The sequence below is a fragment of the Eutrigla gurnardus genome (assembly GCF_963514095.1).
Source record: "Eutrigla gurnardus genome assembly, chromosome: 16".
NCBI lineage: Eukaryota > Metazoa > Chordata > Actinopteri > Perciformes > Triglidae > Eutrigla > Eutrigla gurnardus.
This window is the reverse complement of record NC_139927.1, coordinates 22,179,292-22,192,659: the sequence shown is the minus strand read 5'-3', so window position 1 is coordinate 22,192,659 and position 13,368 is coordinate 22,179,292. Positions and strand designations below refer to the sequence as shown.

General features: G+C 43.6%; 1 protein-coding gene across 2 annotated transcripts in view; it reads right to left on the bottom strand.

Annotated features, from left to right (window-relative positions):
- Nucleotides 1–13,368, bottom strand: part of ccdc85cb (coiled-coil domain containing 85C, b) — a 41,270-nt gene that overhangs the window by 7,772 nt on the left and 20,130 nt on the right. The window contains exons 2-3 of one of the 2 annotated variants that reach the window (XM_084031083.1): nt 2,746–2,825; nt 1,819–1,860 (exon numbers count right to left, since the gene is read on the bottom strand). In XM_084031083.1, coding sequence (XP_083887209.1) covers nt 1,819–1,860; nt 2,746–2,825 — 122 coding nt within the window. The remainder of the gene's footprint in view (nt 1–1,818; nt 1,861–2,745; nt 2,826–13,368) is intronic. The other variant, XM_084031084.1, reaches the window with a different exon arrangement.

Here is a 13,368-nt window from a genome sequence, read left to right as displayed (position 1 = left end):
ATGTACCTTGGCTAACATCCCTGTTCCCTCATTTCTCCCTGAATGTCACATCTGGAGGAGTGACATCAACACAAAGTCTGTGAAATGAAAACATCTGTCAACTGAATTGGGAGAATCCGTAGGATCATAAATAGTCCTCTGACAGAGTTTGCAGCGTCTGAAGAATATTCTGGTTTTGCTCCTCATACTGGTGGGCAAAGGATGCTCACTTTTTGCACAGGACTTAACCTTCAGCTGTTAATCACAATACCATCTATGTAGCCATTGAAACCATCCCTGAGACCACTTTTAACAGCTTCTTCTTTTCAAATGAAGATTGAATTAAAAACTCATAGAGATGAGCATAATTAGCACACTAGCCAGAGGTGATAGTTATCATCAGAACGAGAGACAAACCTCCGTCTATCTCTGAAATCAAGGACCTGTTGACGCCATGACATGAGTAACAAACGGCGTTCCTTTCACCTCTTTCGTCATTCAAATCCACAACAGTTCACTCTTACAACGATGAGTTGAATCAGGCTGCAGCGTCATCTGAATGTGTCATCTGAATCATCGTGTTCACGCCGAGCTCTAACATGTTAATGACGTGGAAGTGAGTGTGTAAAGCCACAGAGTGCTTCACCCTCCAGTGAGCTGACACAGATAAGTCACGGTTGGAAGACATGGGAGACCCGAGCGGAGGAAAGTGAAACTCGTGTACTTGAAATCTGCCTGAGCACGTTTGAGTGCGAGGTGCACCTGCACGGTTCTACACCGGAGCTGTCGGCCCTCACTCTCACCCAGGAACCTCGTCGTCAACGTCTTCCCCTCTCCCGTCAGCACAGTGAAATCCTCCAGCCCAGCCGGTTCGGAGGGTCAACATTCCAGTGATAAGAGGCTATTGTTTCCTTCAGGCTTAGCAAGTTCCACTGAGCCAGTTTCATAACACAGGAAGTTAGGCAATATGTCCACAGAGGCAACTAATCCATTGGAACAATCCCTCCTCTACTCAGACTCGAGGACACTTTTGTTTGCATTACCAATCTCAGAAGTTCACGGAGAGCGGTTATTTATAGCAACACTATCAAGGTTGACATTCCTTCAATCTTCAGTTCCACTCACACACAGTTATGCAATATGGAGAACTAGATCTACCTGCGTCTCTCTCCCCGGATCTTCAATTATTCATCTTCCCGACCAGCCAGGACATCGAGTGTCATTTCTGCCCCAAAGCACACTGTAGCATTGATTCAGCTCAGCTACCTGCTACCAGACAGACTGCAGCCCAGCTCCGAGGACAGGAAACCAGGGTGGACCGCGTACAAGCCGGGCCACCGCCGTTCATTCATTAGCATAGCATGCTAGCAGTGCATAGCAGGGACTGGACACGCAAGCAACACCTATGTAAGGTAACTCATAATAAATAAGAATAATTAAAGGACCACTTTACCGGTGGAAACATGAATCTTTTTTTTGGGGGGGGGGGGGGGGGGTGGCTAAGCTGAGTGTAGGCACATTATAGTGTACAGACATGAGAGTGGTGTCAAAGTGTTCATCTAACTTTCAGCACAAACACAGGCTCATCGGTCAGGATGCCAAACAAAGGAGAGTTGATGGAGACTGTGAAAGTGTCCATATAAAGTCGACATTATACCATTCAATGTCCCTGCAGCTACACACATTGTACAGATGTTGCTGTTATTGTGTCCACCCTTTGAGAAAGAAGAAAGCTCAAAGCTGTGAAAAGTCCCACCACCAAACGGATAACAGACTGAAGAGGCAGAAGAGGCTCAACCAGCAGAGGAGCCAACAAACAGTGATGTTTCAGAACGTTACCTTCTTCGTCTGTATCTGAGATAAACTATAGCGGCTAGAAGCCTAGGGAGACAAAAACATCAGGATATATATGCTCATTAGTTCATTAGTATACATTAGTTATTAGTACATATATACATACAGTATATATATATATATATATATATATACATACAGTATATATACATATATATACATACACATATATATACATATAAATGTATATATATGTATAACTGTATATATGTATATGTACAGATATACTGTATATACATACACTTATGTCTAGCACCGAGCGTTAGCACTCGAGGGTAATTAGGAGAGGATTTGGGTTGCAGTGATTCCTGCTGGGAGACAATCGGAGACAGAGAGATCCATTTTTTATTTGAAATAACAAATTGATTTAAACTGTGAGATTCCACCTGGACTGTTTGCAGTCCCACTTTCATTCCAATGAACTGAATGAAACACAGAGATAAGTGAAACATGAAAGATGTATGCATATCTCTTAAACTGTTGAGTTTAGGAGTTCATATAATTCATGTTCCACAATATGAGGCTTTTAACCCCTCCCCACTCATTCTGCCCTACATCCAGATCTTGGAGAGGTCACAGCAAGGTCAACTTTAGAGTAAGGCTTTACTCCGTCACCTTCACTTAATGCCTCCTGTCTCCACCGTTGGCCTGGGGGGGTACCATCGCTGCTCTGACTGCAGCTCACTGGCTCCCCATGCATTAAACATGGAGAAACAGATTCTCAACTAACAGGCTGTTGTGATTTGGAGGCATCTCAAGCATCAGCAACCACTTCTCATCACAGCTGCCACGCTCACGTTTGGAGGGAGTTGGAAAGTTGCACAAGAAGTGTTGGTGAGGGGTTTGAGTTGAAACGCTGCCGGGCTGATGTGCAGCCGGATTGTAAATGTAGTGTGTGTTCACGTCGCTCACCTGTGAGAGGAGCTTATTGTTATCGTCCTCCAGGATCCGCACTTGAGTCTCCAGCTGCCTGATGTAGTTGGAGGAGGAATCTAGAGCACAGACGGAGGAGGAGAAGAGGGGAGGAGGAGTGATTAGCATTTCAAAGAGCTCCAGAGGAAAACAGGCAGACACAAGCACTGGAGCAAGAGGACCACATGGAGCTCAAAGAAGCTAGTGCACTCTGAGAGACCCACAAAGTCAGGGTTTAAAGTCTACAACGGAAACATGTGCAATATCCTGTCTTCTTATTGAACAATGATCTTTTAACCCTCTGGACTAAAATCATTGTTCCAACCCATTACCCCCTGGAAGAGGTCTGATGGTGTTATGAATTAACAGACACCACTATGTGTTTATGTGTCTGTTACTGGTGATATGAGCAGGTTAAGGATCATTATTTAAAAGGACAGTTTCAAATGTATTATATATATGGAGCCATATATTCCCACGACACTGGAGAAGGCCAGCAGCTCTACGGCTGATAACTAACTAACCATGATGATACACAGCACTACAGCTAATGGAACATATGCACTATGGATTTTGACCTGTTCTTTCTTTTACGTAGTGCTGCAACTAACTTTTACTTTCATTCCTGACTTGCCTGTATCCCATCACGACTAATCATGATCTAGATCACTGTAGTCTACAAAAGTGTTAGAACACAATGAAGAAGATGGACGACATTAAGGCTACGTCTTTAAGGTTTTCCTTTGCGTTTAAAAAAAGAAATCCACATTAAATGACATCGACCGCAAAACCGAACCTTAAATGCTGTTATGTGCATGCCAGGCCAATAGGTGGCGGTGAAACCGTGTCCATCCTGCGAACGCTTTGTGTTCTCAGCGTGGAGACAAACATCACATAACGCTAACTTTAACAACACAAACCCAACTCGGTAATCCTACGTTGTTAATGTTTTCTTTGTGTGGGAAGAGTCGTGATGTCAGTTTCCACGGATCCGCTTTTGCTAGTTTACACGGCGACGCCGGAGTTGCGTATTCAAAAGATTTCACTCTGAAACCCAGTTTTAAACATTTTTGTTTGCAGACCCCCCAAAACGCTGTTGTCGTGGAAACGAACGGCCAGAAGGTAGAAATAGTTTTGTGCAATGACAATGCTAACATTGGCGTTCAGCAGATATAATGTTTATTATGACCACAATCTGGATTTGGCCTGTTAGCACGTTAACCCACAGAGTAGCTGAGGCTGGTTTTGTTAGATAATAATAATGTAATAAATATTAAAGAAATCAAATTAAAGAAAAGACTGCAACATTCAATCAATCCATACATCTATTATGTGAACCATTAATCCATTATTTAGCCTAAAAGGTGTCAGAAAACAGGGAGGAAAGCTACCGAGTATTTCCCAGAGTCACTGACTGTTACATTGTTAAATTAACAGTCAATAAAACAAAAATATTCAATGTACAGGCCTGAAATATAGACCTGTTAGTTTTTAGTGAAACTGTTGCCTACTAGCATTCATCTAAACCTCTCCACCATGATGTAGTACCTTGTACAAAGGTCTAGTCGTAGCCTCATGTCAAGGGTCAAGCGTTCCCACCCAGATTAGCAGTGCTTGACCTGACTCCTGACCTCATACTTGACTGGGATCACTTGGCAGTTCGGCCCACATTCCTCTGCTCCGCTCACTCACGGAAACACACATCAATGCCATGTTTGAGATTTCTTGCTGAATGCTCTGTATACTGTAAACTCCTGACAAACCATGCAACTGTGGCCTGATTGCTCTGCAGAGGCTCCCTCAGCTGTCATGTCTGCGTTGACTTGAATCACCTCTCCGCGGTTAACCGGGGACAGAAGCTGTGTGCAGCGTGGAGGTGAGGCTGGACTCAGTAGGTGGCACTGAGCCCGTTCTCTAAAAAGGCATGTTTCATTTACAGTGGGATCAGAGCACAAGTACAAACAGGAAGCACAGGCCGACATCGCCTCGCAACACACCACTGCACACACACACACACAAACACACACTGGTTTCCTCTCAGTGGAAGTACAGAGAGGAAGGATAATAAACACACACACACACACACACACACACACACACACACACACACACACACACACACACACACACACACACACACACACACAGTTTAGTCGTCAAACCAGTTTGTGTTATTCATGTAGCTTAGATGATCTGTGCTTTGCAACCAGGTGGCGCTATTCTGCAGATATCAAATATTAAAAGCACAAACCCAGTCAGCCTGCAGATTCACATGACACACACAGACACACACACACCACTGTTTCACAGGTGGACAACAACAGTTCATATACACGTAAGATAGGTCGTCGTCAAGGTAACAGATCAGTGAGCTGGACTCCTGCCTGAGAATGAAGTATCGGCCTTATGAGCTCAAGATATGTTCTGTTGGTAAAACAATGAGTGGGGGTTTCTCATACAGACAGTGTGCTGGACCGATGCGGTCCAAATGCTCTGGATTATCACTTCTTGTGACGTACACATAAAAAACAAACAACAACAAATAAATAATAATCATAACAATAATAACGTGAAACCAGTGTCATTATAGATGTCCTTGTTTAGAAATTTCCTAATCCACAGAAAGTATTCAACATGACTTATTATGTTTTTAAATATTTCAAATTTGCTCCCAAATCCAACATTTCATCACATGTACAACAGGCTGAGAGTAAACAGGAGGGGGTGATGGGAGCCCAGCAGGCCTCTCTAGGTCCAACCCCCCGACTCTATAGGAGGCCCAGTGCAGACAATGCTGTCAGCTGGCTGCTTAGACAACCGTTGGATGGCTAGAGGAGGAGGCTGGAGCAGCCAGAGCTGGTAATCCTCCCTTCCTGCCTTGTGACCCCTCTAATCTGGATTCATCTGCTGGCATGACCTGCAGCCAGATCTCAAGCCGATTAGGATGAAGGTTCCTCCGCCGTCAGTCCCCACCAGCACACTCAAGCAACAAGAGACGGGGGAAATTCATCTCTAATGCTTCTGTTTCTCACTGGCCTGTGTAATTACATTATTTACATAGATTGAGATTTTGCTTTTAGTAATCCAATAAACTCATCCTAGTCTGTCAGGCCTAATTTTTTATCTCCTTGGAACAAATTCATCAAAAACTAAGATAAACAATCAAAGAGAAATATTGATATGTTACTCAGGGGTACTATCTGACTAGAGTGCCTAAAGTGAGGAATTCCACTGTCACATACCACAGCACCCCCCCCCCCCCCCCCCCCCAATCTGTAAGCCTTTGATGTGTTACACGGAGGTCATGCTTAACCTCAGAGCGCATCACTTCAGCATCACACATCACATGATTAAGAGGTCCTGCTTAATTATGTGCAGATCTGCCATGGGAACATTTGCAGGGACACACAACATGCACAAAACGCGCACACACACACACACACACACACACACACACACACACACACACACACACAGATAATCCAGCCGTCCCCCTCTCTGTAACACCCGGCTCCAGAGAGTTGTCGTGGTGGGAGAGGGGTCAGGCAATTACACTGTTCCCTGGCTGCCCGCCACTCCTCCATCCTTTTATCCCCCACCATCCCTCCAGCTCCTCAACGCTGCTCCTCCAGGAGGCTGGAGGGAGAGCTACAGATCACACAGGGCTTCCATAGCCACACCAAAAGTAATGACCCTGCAAACCTCAGCTCTGCATCGACTGGTTTGTTCACAGCAAGCAGCCAGGATCTCACTTGTGCAGAACAAGAATGTGATGGTTAAAGCCGATAAAGTGTGTTCAAAGCAAAGTAAAGTGTCCGGCTAAGCAGTAAACAATACAGAGAGGGAGAGAGGGAGAGATGGAAACCTCGTCCTTATAAAGCACAAGTATGCTATTTTTACCTCTGCACCCAATGGATTGAGCAGATGTATCTTTATGTGTGTGTGTGTGTGTGCGTGTGTGTGTGTGTGCAGGACAAAAGGTGACGCAGACAGTGGCGCGAGTCAGTCCGCCACTCAGCACGTCACTGTGGATCACGTCAGCGCCGCTGTGACCCACTTCCAGCCGCCACGCCCTCCTCCACTCTGCTCACTCCAGCTCTCTCTCTCTCTAATCACATCCCTCTGCTGGAACTTCTACGTCCACTCCATTTCTTCTCTGCTCTTAAAAGTTTACAGCTGTTTTGAAGATAGATCACGTAGCTTTCAGGAACAGTTGTTTTCTGATTACTTACTTTTCTCGGGCTGGGCCATAAAACAATAGCCATATTTATCACAATAGAACTTTTCCTCCATAGAAATATAAGACGATAGAACATCATTCCTTCCATGTTTTGACAGACAACACAAACAGCCAATGACAATGAGTATAGCGCTGTGCCGAACCAATCATGTGGCTGGAATAGAGTTACAGCCCATCAAGTTAGGTTGAGGCACACAGAGCAGAGCGGAGGATAAGCAGCCGGCAGCACACGAGCGGAAAAACAACATTTAAGATCAACAGAAATTAATTAAGAACAAAGGAAAGAAAAAAAGTGATATACATTTGTGACATATCAATATTGACTGATATCCAAAAAATTGTGGTGATAAGAATCACCCTGACTTACTTTTACCTGATACGTTAAACACAAGCCAGGTTCCCAAAAACTTGGTGCAATCCTCTAAAGGTCATGACCTCAACTGCTTGTTCTTTGTGCATCACCATCTGTCCTCCAGCTCACTCTGCCTCCTCCTCACCACCTCAGCATTACATGGTTTTGGGAGTTTTCCGGCTGCCTGGAATGAAGCACTATTGACCCCTGCTAAGCCCCGCCCCCTGCTACTATACTGGAGTTCACGCTGTCACTTACTGCACTCACTGAATCAATATCATCTCATCTGTGGAAACAAAAGCAAATTCTATAGAGAAGCAGATGTTAGGTGAAGGCTATATGTTATGTGTGTGTGTGTGTGTGTGTGTGTGTGTGTGTGTGTGTGTGTGTGTGTGTGTGTGTGTCGGATATATCTGGAATATTAAACTGAGTGAAAACAGGTTCAAATAAAGTGAAAAAGTGACGCTGCTTCCTGTGACGCTGCGTTACAATAGAGCTTCAACTCTCCATCCTAAAGGCCAACAGCTGTGCAACTAAAACTTCACAAGAGTGTAGTATGAACCTTCATTCTGACCTCTGTTAAACCCATCTCACGGTCAGAGCATCCGCTTGTAGCACAGTCTTCATGGGCCGTTGTCATGGACACGCGACACCCTGCGTCAGCTGTTATGGTTGCAAGTTAAGTGGCCCTTGACTTGGGTTCGTTCTGTTGAATCTCCATCAGACTTCCAGCAGCCCCTCAACGACATGCACACTGGCCAGTTCAGCTGCCGTTGGTCTTTATTCATGTTTTGATTTGATCTTTATAATTTCTGTCTGATTATGGTTACTTGGTAATAAGATGAGATAATCCTTTATTAGTCCCACAGTGGGGACATTTGCAGGCTTACAGCAGCATAGAGGATAGTGCAAATAACAGCAGAGCAAAATACAAAATACCATACAACAAAAAATAAAATAATAATGGACTATGTACAAGAGTGTGTATTTGTGGTGTAATTCCAGACTGATTTGAAATGTCCACAATGAAATAATCCATGAGAGCGAGTTAATGTTAATGTGATGGATTACACGACTCAACCTGCCGGCAGACTGAAGAGACAGTCTGCTGCTATTCTGTCGTTTCAAACAAAGACACACAGTGTGATGTTGGTACATGTGGAACATGCTGCTGCATGACAACGGACATGGGCACTGTGCTTTACATGGATAGATCCACCATGTACTCCTGCTTCATTACCACTGGCTACTGTAAACTACAGTGACCAGCTGTTTTAGGAAGGAGGTTCTATTGCTTTGATTTAAAAAAATGTACACTGGACATTTAGCTGATACCGATGGGAATGTTATAATTAGAGAAAAAGCAGCCTCCGCACTGTTGACTCCGAGGTCTTTGCTACATCAAAGTGGCTTTGGTAGAATAGTGTGTTTAAAAGCGCCAGGCTTCCCTTATGTTTTCAACTCAGATCCCTGAAATCACTCTGCTTCTATTATTCCTGGCTCGGCTCCGGCTTTCATCTCCTCTCCACAGCTGTACTGCAGTGTGGAGCAGAGACATACGGATGGATGTGTGAGATAGGGAACTCGTGGGCTGTGTGTGTGTCATCTATGATGATACTGTATGTGTATATGTGAAGGAGTGTGTGTGCTTAAGGCGGGAGGTTGGAAGAAATTACCTCAAGATGTTGGAGAAACAGTCTAAACAGTCGGTTCTCTGCAGCAACACTGAAGTCCATGAAACCGGATCCGCTGGCTACACAAAGTCTCATTTCTCAGACTGGAACAGAAGTTAACCAACTACTTTGAAAAAGGATTTTGATTGAGGCCCACTTTAAAAAGTGAAGAAAGGAGGGAAAGAAGAAAAAGGAATGGAAAAGAGATGTGAACGTGGCAGAGCAGAAATCTACCTCAGGCCTGCAACTACCTACCAAACCTAGTTTGTTTCCTAGAGTCTACTAAAACTTTGATGTCATTATGTGTAGATCCTTAAAGGTGGTAGGTGAAGAATGGAATATCCACTCATTTTATGGGTTTGCTTTTGTTTTATTGTAATTATTATTTAAAGGTTGAATTCCATTGGATTATGTTTTGAGGTTGTGTATTATGCATGAATGTTTGGACCCCAGGAAGAACAGACTTAACTCAGGTTAAGACTAATGGGGATCCGTAATAAACAATAAACTACAAACACTCATTTTCCTTACTGAGTCACCTGTTTAATATTTTAGGGATAAATGATTATTTTGTACAGGGTTTCTCATACTTCTTGGGGCCAAGGCCCCCGTACAGAGCAGGAAGGTAACAAGGCCTTGGTCCGGTTGCATCTTGTACATACGTCATCACGTTGGAATACGACACACACATGGCTTTATGTTGTTTCCAAGAAGCGCCATCTCATTCAGAACAAAGAGAAGATTAAAACTTCACTGACAAGTCGCGTCTGCACATATTTCTAGTAAACACTCGACCTACGGTGTAGACGACAGGGGTTCGACTCCCGTAGTTCACAGAGTAGCGCATTGAACAAATATTCATTTTCATGTAGGTGTAATCCCCCTGGCACAAAAAGAAACTGGCTTCGGCTGAAAATTAAGCATATAAATATTGCACAAATACGTAGACTAAGGCATATGATTTTAATCATATTTCACATATTAAACAGTAAATATATGCGGCTATTTCAACAAAGAAATGTCCTTTTTCAGAAAACTCCTGTTCGCAAAAAATCTGAAGAGCTCTGCAAAGAATCTGGATTATGTCCACGATATGAAATGTTGAAAATGTCGGAGAATATTGTTTAGATATGTGATTGGTAGGAAAAATTGTCATTTCCTTCTAAGTAATCAAAATCCTCTCCTGACGTAAAGCTGCTAGAATCACTATTATTTCCATATTGATGGTTGACGAGGAAAGGACGGCAATTTTTTTCAGAGTTGGTTCAGATTCCGGAAAAAGGCGGAGACATGTAGGAGAAACTCAGGGTTTGCTGAAGCAAACCTGCCAGCGAGCAGGTTAGGTTCACAGAGTATGTTACTATGGTAACTGACCTAAAGGTTGAGTTCAATCTCTTTCTGGAACGGAAAACTCAGAGTATCCCTCTCCTCAGGGTTAACAAAGTCAGAGTTTCAGGAAAACCTGCTTTCTGGAACGGGCCCCTGGACCTGCAGCCCTTCTTGTTTGTCTGTGTGTATGTGTGGAATGTGTGTGTGTTTGTTTCTCTGTTTTGCTTGGCTGCCTAGCACTCAGTCATAGCCGGGGCAAACCAACCGGGGGAATGGAGACGGACCAGTTACGTGGGCGCCCATGCTGCATTAATGAGGGGGATGGAAGAACCTGGCAACCCAAAAACATAAACCATGGGCCTCTGGAAAGGCTTCAAAGGCTCTACTGGCTCATCAGCTGGTGGGGAGCTAACCCCATCTGACAAGACATGGCACCCACTCTGAGGAAGAGAACGCCTCACCTTGCCACGCACACTGGTGTGTGTGTGTGTGTGTGTGTGTGTGTGTGAATGAGTGAGTATTACCTCATGCATGAAGAGAGTGAACACATGTTGAATGACAAGTGTGGAAGTTAAAGTTACACTTGAAAAGGACAACCTGTGTGCATCAACAACTCTGAAACATTCACCAGGTGAAACCAATGGGCCGGTCCATTTTGCATCTCCTGCCAAAAAACTGAGCATCTTTGGGTTTTCTACTGTTAGCCGGACAAAAGTTAAATCACTGGAGAATGTAGGAAAACTCTAGGAAATGGGCATATTTATCAGCGAGGATTTCTGGCACAACGTTGTCAAAAACTCTGCCGACACTTGTTGTAGAACATGAACAACTTCATTCATAATAGTAACAAAGAAATATGAGATCAATCAGTAATGAATAATGAGTCACTAGGTGCAGCCCTGATCTAGAGCCAAAGATTCATAACATCGGCATTGTGATTCCTAACATTGGCCCATGCACAGATACGATATATACTGCCCTCTGACAGTAGGAAACCTCCTCCATTAGAGCAGAAGAGCGGGGTGTGAACACATCACAGTGAATGAGTGGATGCTTGCTGGTTTCCTGCTCCCTGCTGCCCGCCTCCACCTCATTTCCTTTCTATGTCACAAAACAAACTTTTGACTTAAATTGAATTAGAACAACAGCAATTAGACCCACTGTAGTCACGTTGACTTTAATGGACCAAAGATTGAGTAGAAATGGAAACCCAACATGAATCTGTCCTGTGTATTGATCGGTGTGTCAGCATCCAGAGAGAGAACTCAGCCCTCAGCTCTGATCAGCAGAGTGATGCTCATACGTATGTGATTACATGTTTGTGTGTGGATGTGGTTCATAAATAACACTCACTATGTGAACATCATGTCTCTGCCTTATTTTCAGGGTTGCATGTCACAATTATTCAGGCCAAAATCATTGAAATACATCAATTATTAAATTAAATCATTATTATTCAGATAATCATGAAAATATACTTAACACTTTAAAACTGGCACTTAAATATACTGGAATCACTTCACGTTTTCTTACATTCTTATCTTTTTCATTAATTACAAAAGTGAAAGGAAGACATTTTAGTCTCCCCGCATTCGCAAAACTAAAAACATTTTTTCAAATGTATTTTTGTTATCCTGTATTTATTAACATCATGTTCTATGTTCCCTTCATGATAACCAGCTAGACAGCTCATGTCACTCATGAGGATTTCACAACTTTTACGATGAGCCCGATCATGGAAATTCAACACAATATTGTGATTTTTTATCACAATCCACAATAAAATCCTATATCATCCAAGTGTGACGATGGAAAACCAGTCAAAAACCTTGTGAAACCATACAAATATGGACTGCATGTCCAGAATATCAGAGAAGAGCAGCAGCAGAGCACCGTTTGTTTGATGATCGGGCCACTTGGGAAGCCGCTGCCCTTAATCTTTGATTAGGCTAGAAGAACTGCAATCTGGCAGCCAGTTGGGTTTAATCCCATGAAATCAAAGCTGTGGGCTTATATTTGGTCCACACCCTTGTGTGTGTGTGTGTGTGTGTGTGTGTGTGTGTGTGTGTGTGTGTGTGTGTGTGTGTGTGTGTGTGTGTGTGTGTGTGTGTCGTGGCTATTCACTGAAACAAAGCAGAGAAGATTAGTGATAGTTGATGGATTAGCTTTGGGTTTTTGTTGGTCGTATATGTGATGTTATATTCTGTGATGTTATGTTACAGATGACCTTTCCTATCCATCGTTCACCTGCATGGGAATAAAGTCTGACGTTTGTGGGTAAAAGGAAGCCGTCTGGGACACGGACACCTGTTGGGGTGAATCATGTCTCCTTGTTAAGTATTTTAAACCGCTCCAAGACAACCTAAAGAAAAGTGTTGCTGAAAGTCAAAGGTATTAACAGTGAACTACACTACTGGCTCAGTCAGGCAGGTTGACAAGCAGAGACCACGACACCGTTCTCATCCTATTGGTTTTAAATACACAAATCTACACGTCCCCTTATTTCAATTTCGGTATCATTCAGCTACTTTGACGAAATGATGTGTTGTGGTGATTACTTGTCTTTTGCTAACAGGAATTATGAATATTCTGCTGGTTACATTGGAGTTAAATCATGCCCTTTTCAATGAAACATAACACATAACACATATGCAGTACATGGTGCCTGTGAACGCCTGGATGTCATCAGCATGAGACCCCAGAGAGCCTATGAAAGGCTTTGTAGCAGAAGCTTAAGAGATGGCTTTACCTCGCACAACCCAGAACCCACCGCAGTGTGTAAACAAACACCAGAGGGCATTGTGGGTAGAGAACCTTCTCCCAGAGCCCATGGCCCTCTTTAACCTCATTCCTCTCCCAGTTGCCACGGTTTCACCACCACAAACCCCTTGGCAGGCTCATTAGCATAAATCTGCATACCTCCCCATTCCTTTAAAAAGCCTGTCTGAATGACTGCTGAGCTGGCGAAGCTTGTGCTTATGTAAGCAGAGTCTACCAGATAGCAGTTAGATGCACACAGAGAATGTTCC